Below are 19719 nucleotides of genomic sequence, written 5' to 3'. Positions count from 1 at the left end.
GACATGGCTGCTAATATCAATTTTAATGATTAAAGATATCTTGCTGGTTTGCATCTTGTTTGTGTTATTTGTGAATAATGATTTTGACAGCAAAATATTGCAGTTGCAAGACATTTCAAAACATGGCTAGTTTAGCAAAATGATAAAAATATATACCAGCAATTACTCAAATTTTTCAGAAAACTAAAACGTATTTTTGTATGTGTCAGTTTAAAAATATTGCAAGTTGTAAATTGGTGTGGCAATCAAAAATGTACAAATTTTGCATGGTAGGGCCCAGTTAAGAACAGTTTTTAGTTTAGTGCCTGATAAATGTATGAAAAAATGTTGGTTGGAAAATGGTATTGTGAAATTGCTAAAACATTAATCACAGTTTTGTTTTTCAGTTGTGTTAAACCAGAATACCAGATTTAAAGTTTTTGTTTGGTTAAAAGATTACTGTTAAAATGTCACCATTGTGGCTTGGTGTAGACTAGTAAAATAAAACTACTCAGTACCTAATATCAGTTAAGATGCCACTTTAAGACATTAAGAAATGTACCTTTATGGCAGAAAACAGTTGATCAATTGTGTTGTAAGGTTCATAGTAATCAAATATATGCAATCCAACAAGCTGTTGCATTAATTTTCACTGTTTCTGTGTTACGCTGATAAGAAATATTGTTCTTATGTGTGAAGAGTTAATGTTTATAGGTTTAATCTTTGTGTGTCACTGTTAATTTATGACTGAAGCAACTGTACATTTGGCACACAACAATGGTGACACATGGTCAACAGAATGAAGTTTTTTCAAACATGTCCAACAGTTTTGAAGTGAATCAGTTCAACTTTTCAAGCATTAATGTAGGTATTAGTTTAAATGTACATTAACATACCAGTGTTTAGTATTTGCTTATTGTGGGAAATATATATGTGTAATTATTTCAAGTCAATAAAAGCAATGATTTGAGGGCATTGAGGATGCTGTTCAAATTCATGAATTTGCTGTTGAAATTTATGTAATGTTAGATAAATATTCAATACATTTTTAAATTACAGGGCAGAAAACAAGATTTTGTACCCGAATTGCGAGGAGTTAATCCAAGCTACAATGAACATGAAGTGTTTGACACTGGTGAAAGTGCAACAGAGTCGCCTGTTTCTGATGCTCCATCACTGGTGGTCGCTATTCTTGTGCCTATAGCATGCATTGCCATAGTTGTTATTCTGGTAAGTGGTATTATATTTATTCACAACTGTTTGAATGATTGAATAATTGAATAATTCGACTAGTTCATAGCAGATTGAAAGCACACATGTACCATGTATGGTGTTTTCCTCAAATTTCATTGACGCCAAGTTTTGTAATGACTGATGTTGTTTTGCCAAGCATGCAGCGCATGAGCTCATTTGCCTGACATTTCTCCCATGCAGTGAAACAATTTCCTATTTGAAGTTAATGATGCCCGTTTTCCGAGGGCACCAGTCTGCGCAGAAATTTAACAAAATCTGATATGGAGCTTAATTGAGCAAGCAGTTTGATGTGCATGATGCTATGCAACTGCTGCAGAATTTTACCCTGACTATTTTTTGGTTAAATATACAGAGCTCTTAATGCCCATTGTGCGTTGTGTTTCGTATGCCATAACACGTCTTTGCTTTTACAATTTTAATACAAATCTGTTTCGAAACGCTTGACCTTCAACAAATTTTAATTCAGGTTATAATGTCTCCACAGCATTATCCAATTTTCCAAAAAAGTTTGCAAAATTTTGTACATAAGTGTGTTTTTACAAAAGGCTGAAGTTTTACAATGTTTGGTTCGACATGTAACATATTTTGTGCAACTACATAGTGACAGTGGGATAAGCGTTTAAACTCGACGGCATCGGGTCTTTTTCTCACAACCGCGTGTATCAGCTTCAGCTTGCTTCGTGCTCGACTGACAAGCCCTTCGTGTCCAGGAAATGTTGCGCAAATGACATTTCCACGTGATTTGATTGTGTCGCCGACTGCCAGTGAAAGCTTGCGCCGTAATAAGTGTTACGTAATCGGTTGACCCTAAGTACCTCAACTCCTTGCTGCATGTTACAAAAATATACTGCGATCTTGCGTTGGTGAATAATGCATAGCCGGACAAAAAAAAACGCGACAAAAGCGACATGACCAGAAGATAGAACTAGAATATTTCTCTGTTTAGAACACTATATACGGATCTACTCATAAGTTTAATGAGGAAAATAACGGCACAAATAGACGTAAAAAGCGACATGCTTTGTTGTTCAAACGTTACTCAGTTTAAATAAGGAACTGATAACACTCAAACAAATCATTGGTTTTGAAACTGGGGTCGGCGAAGCAATTTCTGTGTGACGTCCAATGGCTTGAAGTATTGCTACAATCTTATTTGATGTCAATTTGTGTTTAAGAGTATTTTTGTCGGTTGTACATTAGTCTCATACTTTCCTGTGTCTAGCTACAAACAAGCGCGATTATTGTCGTACAATCTTAATGTTCAAGTATTGTCTCGGATGTACGCAATGTTGATTCGATTAAATACTGCAAGGAATCCTATGAACCTACGTAAAATTCATACCGTGTGTTGTTTCAAAAATTAAGTGGCAAGATTGTTTTGTTGGTTTGGTTGTTATTCGTTACTGAGTTATATACACAGCATTTCAATCTTAGGTAAATTTTTGTTTACCCGTTGAATATGTTTGAAAATGGCAAACTGAAGCTTTCAGTACACTTTAATCAGTGTGTGATTTTCGTTTTACGATGTAATGTAAATAATATCGATTCTTATCCGTAATTTGAATCGTCTGTAATGGGGACACTTTGGTTCAGGACGATTTCTGTAAAAGCACAGTTTTATGTTTGAAAATGGGCTGCACGCGGTGTTTGCGGATTTTGCTGATATAAAGAATCAGTTACCATCGATGGACCTGCTGTTATAGGCTTTAATTGTAAAAATAACTCGTATTGTATTTCATTTAAAACTATTTATTGCAAAATACCACAAGAGCCGGTTCAGCAAACATTGCACCAGGTTAGCTAAACCCCGAAACTTGTCCGACGCAATTGGTTACATCTTAACCAGGCTTACTATTTGCCAGCACGCGTCCGCTATCAGGTCGATTTGATTTGCTGCGTGCCCCCGCGTTTATCCTTTGACCCTATACGGTGCCTTTAAATTTCATTCATGGAGCGCAAGGCTTGTGTACCCAGCGCACACACAAATGACACACCCAGCGTTCCACCTTCTAACCTGTCCGTACGCGCTCAATTGCTCAAGCTTTTTCGTGCGTCAGAGCTTGTTCTGTGTTTTGGTGTTGTGTCGGGATTGTATCTATGTTTTTGCGGTGTTGAATGACCGCCAGTCGGGCGTGTATAGTTCCCAAGTGTGCGTAACGGTTTATTTTTGACCAGATCAACATCAACCTTTGCGGCTTCGTACAACAATATACGCGAAATGTAATACAACATCGGCCACAGTGTAATTCAGGTTGCGACTCTGTAAAGAGAATCGTTCGTGAATACTTGTTTTGGGATTGAACCTTCTCTGTAGATTCTGGATTGGTTTGTTGCTGGTTCCTAAAATACGAAAAACGGTTTTGTACAGTCATTTTATGCCATACCCATACCTAACGTACAAACGTCCCCTATATTCCACCCACTTTAAGAGACGACAACCTGTGTAACGTCACAGGGCTGATAGCTGCCGAAGGTTAAAAGTTGACCCAGTTGTTGGGTTTCGAAACTCCCCAAAGATCCTTTATTTGCTTACGGCAAAGTTGTGGCCAAAAGCCCACGCATTTTGTACAGCAAAACTGCCGTTGCGCAGCGATCGCCAAATGTATTTCTGTGTTTCGTGAGAAAGGCTCGCTGTTTGAGCTTGGTCGAATTTCACAATTGTTTCGCAACTTTGCCGTGACTCATCGACTGGCTCCGGTGTATTGTAGTTGTGCCTGGGAAAACAGTGACCACAATCGTAACATCTCCGATACATATTTATCCCCAAATGAAACAAATAAACCAGCCTGAAAGCAGTTTTCTATTCAAAAGTATTACCGGAATTTGTACAGTAAGGACGTAGGAATTTATCTTTGAATGTAGCACTTTTGTGTTTTTGGTGTTTAGTTGTTTGTTAGGATTAATATACATCAGTTAAAGCTTTTAAAATGTGCGTCACTAGAATTACGTGTGCAATGAATTTATGGCAGTTTTAATATTTCGAAATTACAAAATATTAGGCGCCAAACAGCTGATTTCAAAATATACTATTTCCATAAAAGCTATTCAAAAGTTAATTGTATGAAAGTTTCCGAAAACTTTCCAATATTACGTACCCAACTTCCGTTTGTTGTGAACTATAGTTAAAGCATCATGATTTCTTGGCAGAAACATGTGACTTCCTTACTGGTTCTTTATCGAACAACCAAATTTACTCATACTGTCCCCTTAACCATAAAATTACGCGTAACACGCTGACAAGCTAAGCACACATTACAACATGTTTCGCGTTTCTAGTAAAACTTGCTGTCAGCGAGTTTGCAGTTTATCGATATACGTGATGTAGGCTGATTAATATTTGATTATCATTTGACGGCGGCACAGGCCATGATCAATGGTTTGTGACCTTTTTAATAGACTTTGTTTTTTCTCAATGGATTCTGTTGTAAAATTTCAAGACTAGCTTTGGGTTTTGTTAGTTTATTACTACTGTATTCGTTACCGCTTGGCTATCCCCAAAACACGAATTATAATACCTGCATTTGTTTTGTTGTCAATGGATCAAGATTTCTTCTGAAGAGGTTTAGGACCAACTGTTTGTTGCTTTTTAGTTAAAACTACTCTTTTGGTTACTGCTGGCTTTTCCAATGCAAAATCAAGAATTAAAATAACTGCATGTAAAAACACTATTGTTCGAAGTAGCCTACATTGTGCGTGCAAAAGTCAATAATTCTTGGAGATAGATTTGCGTGTATTTCTACTCACAATTAGAATTTGATTATAGCCACAACTGAACACGATTCGGATGTGACGCTGTACTGCGCAATCAAAACTACAGATTTCATTTACAGAAGGCTGTGTTGCATTGCACGAACATTGTTTCCTAAAAAAGCAGCAGTTCATAAACACTACAACTGTCTTTTGGCATAGTGACCTAGTTTGGCTGTAAGGCTACAGGGGTTTCGCAAAGGTAACTTCTCCATGGCCTCGTGGGCTAAAAATGTGACCAAGGCGTGTAAATAATTTATGTCAGTAGATAGCCATCCTGGAATTGTGCATTTTTAAATTTTCGCAACACAACGATAAGTTTACAAACTTGTTTGAAATCTTTCGTCAAGTTTGAATAATTTTCACCACATAATTTTACAAGAAATACGCCAATGCATTTGACAGAACTTTGTGAAAACAAAAAATTACATAAAACAAGAAACGTTACTTGCATAACATCAGATAGCATTTTTACGTTTCGTATATAAGATCAACAAGCTTTTTTGGTGTCTATACTTTGATCGAATGTCATTCGCCTTAATATGGAATTTATTATTCGTATGAACGTCGTTAGGTGGCCAAATATGGCTGGTACAAAGTAATGAATTTTGATGTCCGCTTGGTGTCGCAAAAGCTCACGTATCTGTGATCCGCATTTATTTGAAACGTTTTTTAAAAAGTATGACCAAACTCATGAAGTATAGGGCACAGAAAAAGGTTAAAAACTGAACTTTCACGAATGGTCTACACTTTATGTTTTAAAGTGCCATCTCCGGAAAGACGAAAAAACCTGTGTAATACGTTGAACAAATGTTCATTCTCGGAACCCGTCGTGAAGTAAAATGACTGATTTAAAAGTGGATGCTTGGCTCAACGTTTGGATTTTGACATGAGTAAAGTAAATTCCCGGGAGTTCCTTTAAGGCAGTGGTTCCCAAACTTTTTCATATTTTTTTCAAAACGGTCCCTTTGCCATTATTTCGAGGGCTCGCGGTCCTTAAGCCTAAATGTGTATTTCATAAAAACTAAAGTTGATTGCAGGATTTTAGCTAATTATGCAAAATTGCGCATAACAATCATACAAAGACAGCATATGACATCACAAACAGGACAAAAAACATTACGATTGTGCGCGAACAATTGCATTTTTGATAGTTGTCATTCAATAAAGGCCATTGTTTAGCAATGGAGACAGTCGATTCTCAATTCTACTTTGATTTAAACTTATTTAGTGGCACAAACTGACGCCAAAAAAGATTATAGAATTACTTCAACCGCTTCGCGGACCCCAAAAAATTGCCCCACGGACCCCTAAAGGACCGCGGACCCCAGTTTGGGAACCGCTGCTTTAAGGGGTGTTCCAAGGGTTTCCCCACCTTTACTATCACGATCTTAGGGCACAAGGAAAGTACTCAGGAAATATGCATTAAACTATATTGAAAAACATTCGAAATTTGAATACATTTCTCAACGGCAATATTTTTAGGTCTTACTTCGTTTGATTTTTCGCATACGGAAAATAAGTTAAGAAACAGCTAGCTCTCTGCTGCGTATTACAAACAAGCGTATGTGTGTTCATGGACCTGTAAACTGCGCTAACCCTAAGTACAGCAGTTTCCTAATAGAGAACTTTTTGCCAATGACACTGCTTTCAGGCTTATTTTCCAAACCCAGACCGGCGGTTTGTGGTTTCTTGATGTAAATATCATGTTTTTGAAATCCTAAAATGACGATCCATTCCCACGATTTTTACCAAGCCGGACAAAGGTATCGGGTTTCTTTACTAATTACTCGGCCCAATATTTGCGTTGTTTCTGCTGCCGACATTAATCCCTCAATCATCGTCCGCCTTGTTGCTTTGAATACGAGTTTACTTTCAATGCGCCTGGAAACGGGCCTGCTCGTTTTCTAATCGATTGTTGTTCAATGCGATTTCTCCACATTTAGTCTAGGGTAGTTTTCCTGCATCCATGGAACGGATCATAAAAGACCAGTTTCGCATTTTGCTGTTCTTTTCACAGTTTCAAGACGTTAAAATCATGTGGTGTGAAAATTAGATATTTTGTAATGTTAGTTTTTTTGTATTATATGGTTTTAAAACCACCTGAAAGAGCCTGATTTATGACAAATTAAAATGGCTTTAAAAGAAGGTCACAGTATGCAGTCAAATTTTGTGTCACGTGACTTTGCGAAAGTCGTATGCAATGCGTTCATACAGTTTCGGCAAATTACCCTTAGCACCAACTTTGTTGATGTTCTATTCGGAAAGTTGCATTTTCTATTTCTGTGTTTGTGGTATACTCGCTTCAACTCGGCGCGAAACTGCCCAAAGCGTTCCGTGTGTCACATTCATTTAAGCGTAAAAAATACATGACGACACAGTTGTGTACAAAAGCATTCGGTCATGATTTGGTGTCGCCAGGAAAAGTTTTCGAAGCTATTTTAAGCCCTAGTTGGGTTTTTGCAAAGAAGCTCACTGTCCGTTTGACCCTGAGGTACCTTTCACAATCATATGTTATATAAAAAGATTTGCAAAATAGATCGTTTGTCTGTAGTACTTTAATGTATTTGTACCCAGTATACAAGCTGGATACTATAACTCAGAGGTTCCCAACCAGGAGAAATTTTAAAACTTCAGGGGAGGAATTTCCTTTTCAAATGTGATTTGGAAGTAGATACTTTAGCTCTGGGAATATGACCTGTGAATTTGATGAAAGGCCTCATTTTCAACGACCTTAGCACGGGTTAGCATCTACTATGCAGTATAATAGGAAGGAATGAAAATGTTTTGAATTGTTACTGGAGGAATTCGTCGAAAAATCGTTAGTCTGTGGTTTAACCCTTTACAGAAATAACTGTACCGCTTTAAAAAAAATTGTAACCAGAATGCCATAACCGTTTGTCATCGTTACGGCGCTTAAAATAAATGCCAGGTGTATTAGCGTCAATTTAAATGCCTCATAATTTTACAGGAAGTCGTTTTGCTCAACTAAATTAGTCTTGCTTTGTCGCGCAAACTGTGACAGCTTGTCACTGTAATTAGTCGGTAATTTTGCAACTGCGAAGTCCAGCAGCACCTTGCCCCTGGCGTGCGTTTGTCAAAAAGGGCTGCAAGCATCAAACAAGGCAGTAAGGCCAATAGCAGTTTTCTTTGAATTGTGGCGCACAAACTCTTTTTTGTTTGGTGATTACCGCTTTGTCCAAAGGTAATTGTTTTTGTTCGAAGGTTTGGCGCAGTGTTTTGTGTTTGTTTGCAGCCAATGCTTTGTATGCTGAATTGAAACTTTTATTCGCTTGCAATCGGTTATTTGTTTGCTTTTCTTAGAGGCTGTTCTTGAGTTTTAAATGAAAATTTGTGCATAGTTTTACAATTGTAATTGGCAATTCATTCCACTATGCAAGCTAAAACCCCACCCGGGTTTAGAATATAATCCATTATTGTACAATTGCTAGTGTTGCAAAGTCCACACCAAACAAAAAGGCATTTTAGTAGCACATGCTTTTTTTTGCTTTTAAGTATTTGCATCTTATTTTTGTTTTATTACTTTATTGAGGAGTTTCGGTTGGTTATTTCAACTTGTTAGTGTTGTATATTGTGCATGTGACGTTGTATTTCTATAATACATTGTTGGTTTAAAACTTTCACCGTCGGGTCGCAGTCTCAAATGAAGTCTGTTGGCTGACTTCATTCGGTAACAAAGTGTGTGGGATTTTTGGTTACATTTTGGATTGGTTCCAGAGTAAAGTATTTATATTTTGAGTTAAATCATTCTCCACGAACAGTTTTTGTTAATTTTGCTCGCTAGGTGGGGTTATGAGATGTATACACCTGGTCGCTGTGTTTTTAGCCAACATTATATATTTCAGAATGATATTTTTGTGCGCTATATTTTATCGACCGGACGTTTACCCCTATGATGGCTATTAAATGATTTTTTAAGGTTTATGTACACATAATATATCTGCGCTTGTGTCTGCAGTACATGCAAAACAACATTGCCTATTGCACCCAACAACAGTCGTTGAAAGTTCAAACCGCCGTTTGCGGATGTAGTTTATTTAATCGTGTTTACTGTATTGCCTCTGTCGCTTGACACTTTACTGGATGTGTCAATTACGCGGCAGGCGGATATTTCGCCCTTCAAACGACGCCGTCCTCGGCAGCCTCGAGCCCGTCCCGCTTTTTCCTTGCAAGCTCACAACCCAATTAATTACTCCATTATTCCGGGCTTCCGATCGCACTCCACAGTAATCGCCGCTTACGGCCGCCGAGTCCATTGTAAAATGAGCTTCCGTCGCGACGAGAAATGGATTTGCATTTCTCCCCCTTCTGAATTATGCAGGAAATGGCAGCGGTCGACCCCTTTTTTCACCGCAGCGCTGGCTCTCACGTGACCGGAAGCGTGACGCCATCTATTGTTCTCTAACCGTTTTGTGCTTATATTGCTGAAGTGAAAGTGGAGTCGATTGTTTTGGTTGACTTATGATTGTGAATGCAACGGCTGGAAGCGAGCTATTAGATTTGTTGAGTGCAGTTTAAGTTGCATGTCTTCCCGCAGTTGGAGAGGTGCACCAGCATACACAGAGGGTACAGTGAACCATAGTGGCAGAAACCTATGGTATGCTGTCAGTTGAGTAGATTTGCCTTTCAAGGGTTCAGGTAGCAGTTTCTATTCACGTTTAGAGTTGTCATAAACGTGTGCCACGGGATATGCTCACGACTCGTTTCCTTGTCGTAGATTCTTAACCGAAAGACAGGTATGACTGGCGCTCAAATGTCGAAAACATGTTTGCGGTGAATCTCGTTCATTATATCGACCCGTATTGTCTCCGGTATTTCATCAAGCGCGACATTTGTTTGTCGTCATGTTGGCATAAAAAAATGTATTTCAGATTTTTATGGTCTGTATAATATTCAGGTTTTATTTAAACCCTCGTAATAAAAATCTTTCAGTACAAACAAGGCCTTTAGTTTCTCTTTGAGTAAACCACCACAAGCAAAGGAAATTGGGAATTATGTCTGCGCCCGGATTTATCGATCTCTGGTGCACAGTCACCCGCTGATCTGGTCGCCACAGTCACCACCTGCTGTCAAGGCGGAAGCACCGCCTCGCGTTCTCACCCTAATTAATACGCAAGCACTTTGAGGCGAGGACCGCTCCCAAGCAGCCAATTTTGATCCTAAGGTCGCCAATTTTCTCAAGTGGACACTTCATGCGGTCAGCAGTTAGCACGAGTTAAAGTGATTGATCGTATTAGTTGCTTGTTTGGTCGGACATAACACGTAGTTTCCTATATTCCCAGCCAACTAGTCAAGCAAGGACATTGTTCCGAAGTTACAGATCAAGCAAACAGCGTTACTCGCACCAAGGCAATATTGTAGCTTAGAAATGTGTATCTGTGTTAGGAAGTTTTAGAAGAAGTGCAAGTAGAACTTATCAGTCGTGGCCTTTCATTGCTTGTCGCGCGGGATTCAACGATTGCGCGAAGAATAGTTGCCGTACCTTGTGCAAATACGATGTTGTAAGTTTTCGCAGCTTTGTATTGATAACATGCGACTTAACTGCCCACGTAAACCACTCGTTTTTCTGCTGTTTACAACGCGTCAGGGGCCTTACATCGCGTTGTTTGTCTTCTTAGCAGCTTTTCTGGTGGCAGCTGCTCGGCCACAAACCTACAACTTTGTGGTGGGCGTCGGTTCTGGCAGTTTGCGTGGTTTGTTTGTGTACCGCATTTCAAAACAGAGGACCAGCAGTGCGTTTATAGCTGGATAGTAAATTTTCTTGTGTTTCTAGTAAATTCGGAGCTAATATAATCTCTGTCTTCGTAGAGCAATTGTTGTGACGTCGTGAGATCTAAAAAATAGCAGTTAACGTAGTAAATCTTTCCTTATTATTGAATTCTCCTTACAAGTGAAGCAAAGGACTGCGACGGTTCATTAATTCATGACTACAGGAAAGTGAAAACACAAAATCTAGCATTTAATAAGAAAAACAGTTGAGTTTTCCGTTTCCATAAAGACTCGTTTTTGAATTTAAGATTCTCGAAAGGGTTGAAGAGTAATCGGATAACTGTAAAGGGTCGAGGTTGAAAACCACTGGAAAAGAGGCAGCTTATTAAGGCTTCACATAACTGCACAATGCGTATTTGTGTTGTATCAAGTTTAAAGCTGGTGTTGATTTGCGCATTGGCCAAGCTGACTTCGCGCGTTGTTAAAAGAATGGTCACTGTAGCAGTTAAGCTGTAAACATTGTGGTTGTTGCAAGTTTGTCCATTCCAAGCGAGGTTGTTTGCTGAAGCACGTCCAGTTCAAGTGATTTTATGCAGCAGTGTTGGATACATTAGGCAAATTTATGAATAAATAGTTATCATAGTACGCTAAGCCCATTGCATGAAAGCTTTAGGGCTTATCCCATATGAATGTTTGTCATCTTAGCTTACCATATTAGAGTTCCTTAAATGACTACTGGCGTTAAAATTAACGCTGATATAAATTTGGAACGTAATAGATAATGGTGTAAGGAGCAATGCAGCTCTTTGATAACATTTATCATCTTATTTATCTCTTTGCAGACGTTTAGCGCACATAGAACTTGGAAATATTACAATAGTGTGGGAAGTAGCAACCTGACGCCAACTGTTGACGAAGCACAGTATGAGGAAAGCGTGCCGTTAAGTGGAATAAAACCGATAATTTGCAATAAATCCAACATGCAGATCGTGCAAGAAACCGAAATCGATTCGTCCACGAGGTAAGTGAAACCAAGGACGACGGTAGATGCTCAGATAACAATAAGTTTGCGCACAGTGTAATTTGTTATCGAATGACGCCTTCACGTTTACGGAAACGTTTAAGCATTCTTGATAGCTGTAGTAAACCATGTGCTACAGTAGAATCTCTTTTGTGTCAAAACAAAGTCTTGCCTTGCACCTTGGTTGGACATAATTTGCACTTTGACCACTCTAAACCTGCTGACCTATAATAAAGCTTACGTTCCTATAATAAAGCTACGTTGCACACTTACTATGCACCGTCATCGACATGCCTTAATTGTTGTTACTTTTTGTTTAGAAGCGCACACTCTGCTGAAAACATCACTTTTACCAATTCAAGTCACTCGCCGCCGCCGTCGCCTCCGAGTCCACGTGACTCGAAACAAGACGTCATCATTCACGCGTTGAAGCCGCTGAACAATTCTTTCAGAAGTCTCGACAATTCGGTGTGCGAACGACCGAAAACCCTAAAGTTTTTGGCCGCATCCGTGGCCTTTCAAAACACGACGGTGCCTGCCTTGAAGCGCCTACCATACACTCCTGATCCAGGTAAAACAACTTGTAAGGTTTATATTTAACCTTCCTTATATTCAAAGTGTTTGCTGTATTGCGTAAGATTTGCGCAATGGCGACGTATCTTACGCTCTTAGTATTTGCTAACAGATGGTATACGCTGTAAATGCAATACAGCAAGTGCACATCCTGTGTTGGTGACACACAATCGTCGGATAAACTGTAATACGCACACGTAAACGCACCAGCGGTAGTCATAGCAACGGGTATTGTCACCATTTAAATAAAAAGAAAGGTGACGTACTAAACGCGCTTGCGCCATATCCGCGATAAGCAGAACAGCTTCGGCATGTCAGCACGGGCAGGAACAACTTGAGCCTTTTCGCACGTGTAGCAGCGGGGGTGCGATTTGCATGTATGTTCAGTTTTAAATGTTTTTTGTGGGAAAAAAAATTTCAGTCAGTTTTTAAACCCAGGGGTGAAGCGTCCATGAGACAGCAGTCAGTCGTGTGGCGCCTTTAGCTCGCATCACTGCGCGTATAAGCGTATTTATAGAGGCTCGAACGACTCACGGGCCCACATAGTAGGTTGGGGCGGCATTTATGGACAGTAAAAGCGCGGACAGGCAGAATACAGCACTTGTTTCACCACAGAACGAAACGAGGCCATAAGGCTGTTTGCGTCAGATGACGAAACACATCCGATCGATCGTGCCAATTGTACGCCAGTATTCTTGACAGGTGTCAGCAGAATACGGACGCAGATAGCTGTCTGTCTTGTCAATGGCTTCGTGACATTCAGTCAATATGGCCAAGCGATTTTAGCTGCTGCCTATAGCTTCCAGATTTTGATTTGTATTATAGTGGGTAAGTAATAGTTGCTTTTGGTTAGCAGAGGTTGTGTAGCATTCAATAGGAAGTTAAGCGAGGAACAAGTAGTCAGTTTTAAGATAGGATTTCCAGGCACATCGAGCCATGTTTCCCTTCACTGCTGTTTATACGTACGCTGTGTTTGTAAGGCCAGGCAACCAGAGGTGAAAATGTGGCTGGGAGAGTTACGCACTGTGTGGTTTGCATGAAAGCGTAAAACGGCCATTAACGGGTTGATATATAGCTATCTATTCAAATTTATTGGGAAGCATTTAGGCGTTCAGTGGTTCTCAATTAATGGACCTGTACGCAAGTGGGTGGTATAAATAGCATTCTGCAAGGTATGGCGTCATGCGTCAGTAAGAGTATACGTTGCCTATCTAACTGTAAGAGAGGCGCGTTGTGCAGAATTTATTTTCGCTTGGGCTGGGTTGAGTCAGCAGTGCGCTGCTAGCACGTCACTCTTTCCTGTCATCAACGCGGCGTGTAAGGCTCAAGCGCTGGACTCCAACCGCCCAGTGCTGGCCCAGATGCTGCTGCGTACGACGGCGAGCGAATCATCCGTAATTGCATCGCCGCTGGAAGTGCGCCTTTCGCGTTGAATCCGATTAGTAACGAGCTGGCGGAAGTCGGGGTGTAGTTGGAACGATTTGCATGCTGGTTATCGCACTCGTGGTTTTCACCCGCCACTGAACCAGGTCGCCGCGTAAATTATTTAGAAGCAGTGACAGGTATCGTGCTGCGGTAACTCGCGCGCCCAAATACGAAATACACTCACCCTGTTGGTTTCCATTTGCTTTTGTCTTGTACTGATTCTGTATCACAAGCACGGTTTTAAATTGTCTTGTAATGTAAAAATATTACAGCCTTTAACAACTTTGATTGCCTGTGATTGTATAGTATTAAACAAAGGCTATGCACTAAAAATGACCTAATTATGCATATTTTCATTGTTTGCAGACTATGTGCTTGGAGACAGCGATTATAGAAGCGTGTGTAATGCAGCTATTGAAGCAGAGGACAAAATTGCTCCCCTGTTGTGTAAAAGTATGAAGTCCAGGACCAAACCAGGGCTCTTAGAAAGGTAACATTTGTTTTCTAATATTGATAGTGTCGTAAATTTAGTGAGGCAGTTTAGATCATTGCAAAATAAGTTATATAATTGATGCTGTTTCTTTTGTATGCATGTTTTTTTTTCAAAAGGAGCAACTCAGCTAAGGTTGTGATGAATAACTGCAGTTTAATACATAGTTTCTTATAAAATAAGTTTAAACAAGTCAAACAACATTAACAATTATCCAATTCAACATATATTTGTGAAAAGATGACATGTTTACCTACAAATTGAGTCATCTTGGTTTTAGCCTAATTCATAGGTGCATACTATAAGATTTTCTGTTTAAAAACTTGCACATGTTTACTGATAATGTTAACACTTTTATTTTGTTGAGCAGAAGAGGATCAAATGTTGCGTTGACAATTTCACTAAGAGCTGGCGAGAAATCCAATTCTTCCAATCCTGCTACCTCAAAATCACCGTAAGTATACTCAAAAGTAACTAAAATTTAAAATTACTAAAACAGGTAGCAATTTCTTGCAATATGTAGCCTATAAGCTGTTGCTGTCAGGCATAATATTAACCTTGTATATACTTGCCAAACGAGCCCTGAAAGGTTGATTTTATTGTAATTAAAAATATTTTGAAGTCCATTTGTATGGGAGCAATATACTGTCTTAAAATGGTTTTAAATGATCGGCTGTTTTTTTGAATGTAAACATGCAGAAATATGCATTTTGAGTGCAAAATCAATATTGTGATTAAGTTTTTTATGGGTGTGATCAAAATACGTTGCTTTTGTTCTGCAGCAAGCCATTGACCTATCTCCAACAAGCCTCATCTCCGCTTCTGCCGGACGAGATTCAGAACAAGGCGTGTGACCTTACGCGACTGCAGAAGGAATTCTGGGAAATACCTATGAACCATCCTTCGGAGAAACACTTTAGCATCGCCGGCCACGGCACTAAGAATCGCTACCGCACAATTTTGCCAAGTACGTCACGACCACGCGGGACTTTCCCTATTGGGAAGAACTGACGTTGGCGTTGAGAGTTTGAATCACACTATAGGCGTGGTTATTTATAATGTGTGAATAAATACCGAAAACGCGACACTGCTGTTAACCAAGGGATTTTACGGGAAATAATAGTATCATCGAAAGTACCGCGCACCAAAAGGAAACAAATGAAAACAAATATCATGCATGACAAATAGGCATTTGAAACTGTGCTCAGTTGACCCACAGACGAACAAAATGTTAAACGTTTATTTTGAGCAAATAAAAAGCTCTTAAAGTTCTATAATATATCAGTGCAGTGTATTTCATAACTTTTGGTTAGATTACTTTGTTTTACTTTTCTCCCTCTGCACCTAATAGTCATTTTTCGCGTTGTTAAACAAAAATAAAAGTTTACCAACTCCTCACTAAAACTTGTTTATAGCCAGCGACTATCAGTTTCAATTTAGATGTCCTCTAACAAAAATTATTTTAACCCTTAATATGTTTCTACAGACGAACATAGCCGAGTGGTTTTGGAAAGCTGTCCCGGTGATGAAGAGGACGACGCACTCTCGACCTACATTAACGCGAATTACGTGAGGAACTGCGCGTTTCTCAAATCCCCAAGCAAAGCTGTACGTGACGTTCCATCCTCAGCAGTACCTGTGACATTGAAAAATTCCGCCTTCATTGCCACACAGGTACGAATAACATATTTCCCTCTGAATTTTTGTCGTATTAAAGACCTTGCGTTACCGTGTAAAAGCCAATGAAAGTTAAAAAGAAGTCAGCCAGTTCTAGTTATAAGGCACATACATTTCGCCTATTTAGCATCAGCTTCTTCGAATGCAATTTCTTTGATAAAGCTTGACTAGAGTCGATTTTGTTTTCACCAAGGGTTTGCTGGTGAATTAGTTCTACTGCTTCCAAGCTGAAAAAGCCCAGAGTAATGTCGGTTTTAGCATTGTTTGTCGTTGTATTGTTTACCAAATCTTGATTTCACCATGCGTGAATGTTAACGTTTATGTCTAGATCTTTTTAAGCAGAAGAACAATATAATGTGTGACCACCAACGTGGTGTGACTTGTGGTCTGCTTTTAAGCACGTTTGTCGCTGGGCCAAAACCTGTCGCATACATGGACGTTGACATTTTGGCTCGAAAACTATTCCCTTGTGCTGTCTAGCTATAAATAACCACACATATATACCCGTTCGACCTGTCAAGTTTGTCTGTCGCGCAGGGGCCAATGGCAAACACGATTGACGACTTTTGGCGTATGACGTGGCAACAACGAGTTCGAAGCATCATAATGATCACTAAGCTGATGGAACGGAAAGAGGTAAGAGGCATAACCAGGTTCAATCGATCTAAATGAAATTTTCCCTGTCTCACGGGGCTTGGTTGGGCATTTTAACCTATGTACTGCATCAAAAATCCTCGCCAAACTGATTTTTCTCCTCTAGTGGGTTGTTATGCAATATACTAAAATATGTAATTTACTTTTAGTTGCAACGAAATGTTTTTTTTTCTTCACAAACTAATTACTGTGTTGGGGATAATTAACAAGGGGCAGAGCTAAACCTGTTTTTTATTTGCAGAAATGCAGCCGCTACCTTCCAATTAATGTTGGCCAAAGCGAATGCTTCGGTGGTGTAACTGTCAAAGTAGAATCAATCCGACAGTTTGAACACTTCAGTGTGCGATCGGTACGTCGTCTTTTTTCTGTCAATGTATGGTTTAGAATAGACATAATAGCAAAATTGCCATGTCAGCAATTTTCAATTAAGTAAAATTCTTCTGATATGACAAGCAATGTCTTTTCTACTCGTAAAATCAACGACTTTAATGAACTGTTATATTGTACAGCTGACTCTGACTAACACTGACGGCGAATCAAGATCGGTAAACCATTATTGGTACACAACGTGGATGGACCATGAGACGCCTGAAAAGACGCGAGGTTTGCTTGAACTCGTCCAGGAGGTCACGAGATGGAAGAAGGACAGTCATGGACCGATTGCTGTGCATTGCAGGTATATCAACGCAAATTGCAATACTAGTGTATGTTTAGGAACTAATATAAATTTGAATGATTTTGTTTGTTAAAGTTTCAGTTGGTAAAAGTTCCGAAAGTTTTGATCTGGACATTTTTTCTTTAGCTAGTTCCATTTCAGGCTTAAACAATTTTGAAAAAGGCTAGCATTTCTAATGAAACTAAATGATGCAATTGATATTTTGGCGCTAGGGACTTTATTTGAAATTTTTAAGAGTACACAGACCCGAACTTTGCCTATGGATGAACTGGTTGTGACCACCATTTTTTGTTACAGTGCTGGCATTGGTCGAACAGGTTGCTACATTGCGGTGTCAGTAGGCTGTGAACAACTACTGAAAACCGGCAAAGTCGATATTCTCCGGATCGTGTCTCAAATGCGGCTTGACAGGTATTATGGGAGTTTCCTTAACTTTGATTATGATAATGTATTCAGAGTTTCATGTCCGACTAGTCAGTTATTTGGATGTCAAAAAAATCCAAATAAATATTTAAAATTTTGTGTTGAAAATAACGGACTTCTATTTTCAACTGCTTGTACTGAATAGCGTGATCTTTTACTTTAGCGTTTAATCATCGCATTTTGTTTGCAGAGGTGGTATGATCCAGACATGGGAGCAATACCAGTTTGTCCATCAAGCTTTGAGTCGCTACGCTCGTATTCTCGCGGGCGAAAACGTCACCACCCCATCCACGAATGGGTCCATCCGTAGTCCTCCGGCCCCAATTGTAACCGCGCCCCCAGCGGCTGACCCACCACGTCCTCAAACCCCAAAACATCGACGCTCGTTGTCCGGCAACAGTCTGCCGGCACCGAAAGAACTGAAAGTCTGTACTAACCCGCCGGAGGCTAATAACTCCTCCGGTTCGTCTCCAGAGCGCACACGCAGCTCTAGAAGGAAACCTAAACTCCGACTTGGGAAGCTGCGAGATAACAATACTGCGCCACCTTCCCCTCTACCCAACGATGAAGCGCCATCTCCACGTCTCGGTGTCGTGAAAAGCGTTTCTTCACCCACAATACGTTCACCGTTTGCGCGACTCTGTCTCCAGGCAAAGGACTTAAACCGGAGCGCATCACCCGCATCTTCTGTAAAGTTTGAATGGCCTGAACCGGGCAGGACTGCCGCGCTGGACGACGCCTTACGAGCACCACCTGGCGGCCGAGCGCGGGCACGAAAAAGCGACGAAAACGAGGTCTTGAACAACAACAATCACTCTCCGTCGCACCGCTTCTCCTTTGACCTTGGATTGTCGCGCGGCCAAAATACCACCTTGTGTAACGGTGGCAGCAAACCGCCATCTCCATATTGTGAAACTTCACCACCTGGCAGTGGCAAGCCTGCGACGCCGCTCAATAACTGCACACATTTTGTGTTTCCGTCCACCGAGGGGAGATAACCGGGCGATATGTGCCATTTTCCTCACTGTGCCATAACAGCTACTGCTATGATCAAACCATTTACGGGTATCCATTAATCACGCTTTCAGTCAGGGCTGTTTGTTACACCGAGTATTATTTCCGTACGCAATGTGCCATACCCGACTTCTTCTTATATACGTAGCCTTTACTTTGCCGACTGGACGCCGCGCTTTGGCGCTGAGCCTATGTTTTTAGACACTGAGCAGAATCTAGTTTTTCGCGCACTCATATTGGCCTTCACTGACTTAAAGAGATTTTCCAGCACAATCATTCGATCCGCTGCCCTTTAGCGCCCCCACTCCGTTGCAGTTTTTTTCCTTTTTGTGTTTTTTCTCTCTTTTGGTTTCTTCTTCATTCGCTTCTCTTTGTGTGTGTATTGGCTTCCTCGCGACTGTGATTTAGTTTCCTTACGACTACTTGCCCCCTTGTTCCCTGTAACCCGTTTTTTGGCACCTTTCGGCACTGTTTTAAGGGCCACATAGCAGCATACACCGATACCTTAACGTGTTCAAACATTAATATCTGGCAAAACTCCAGAACAGCACATTCCTATAGGTCCACTTAACCGTCCAATTGCCATTAGCCACGTTTCCAGTCTTTCCGCATTCCAACTTGACCCTCTGTAACCTCTAAGTAATATTTTCTTCAACCAGCTTATCACTTCAACATTGCTGTACGTTTTCGCAGCCTTCCTGTTCGCCCACGTTTGCGAATTTGTACAAGAACTTCCTTCCCATCCGTGTTACATCACGTGACTTGTGTTTTTTTCTTTTTCTGGTTTCGTACTGCGACGCACGTCGACTTTTTAATATATTTTTTACCACTCTTATTCTGGTCTATTTTTAAGTTAAGGTTCAAGGTCAGATTTCTACTGCGAGCCCCTATTTGTTCTTTTAGAAAGTAAAGGAGCTTATATGTGTAATTTGTACAGAAATCGTTCTGAATTGCAGAGAGTCAGAGACAGTTCTTTAATACAACGTTGTTTTAAACACTTTTGGTCTTTGAGAAGGCAAAAAAGCCCAAAAGTGTGATTCGTAAAGAAATCGTTCT

At 40.1% G+C, this 19719-nt stretch overlaps 1 protein-coding gene across 2 annotated transcripts; it reads left to right on the top strand.

The window, feature by feature from the left end:
- Nucleotides 1-661: 661 nt before the first annotated feature.
- Nucleotides 662-19498, top strand: LOC145212442 (uncharacterized). Of its 2 annotated transcripts, XM_080080556.1 has the most exons (13): nt 662-843; nt 1039-1209; nt 11553-11731; nt 12052-12302; nt 14096-14219; nt 14590-14673; nt 15002-15186; nt 15706-15893; nt 16434-16532; nt 16792-16899; nt 17060-17226; nt 17524-17637; nt 17840-19498. In XM_080080556.1, the coding sequence occupies exons 1-13, from the start codon at nt 757-759 to the stop codon at nt 18645-18647; spliced, it is 2565 nt and encodes an 854-aa protein (XP_079936682.1). In that variant the 5' UTR covers nt 662-756; the 3' UTR covers nt 18648-19498. The 2 variants fall into 2 exon arrangements, with proteins under 2 accessions (XP_079936682.1, XP_079936683.1); XM_080080557.1 differs by lacking the exons at nt 662-843; nt 1039-1209 and adding an exon at nt 9677-9737.
- Nucleotides 19499-19719: the final 221 nt, after the last annotated feature.

The sequence above is a fragment of the Phallusia mammillata genome, chromosome 2 (genome assembly GCF_965637545.1).
Source record: "Phallusia mammillata chromosome 2, kaPhaMamm4.hap1.1, whole genome shotgun sequence".
In the NCBI taxonomy this organism is placed as follows: domain Eukaryota; kingdom Metazoa; phylum Chordata; class Ascidiacea; order Phlebobranchia; family Ascidiidae; genus Phallusia; species Phallusia mammillata.
This window is presented reverse-complemented; position numbering and strand designations above follow the sequence as displayed.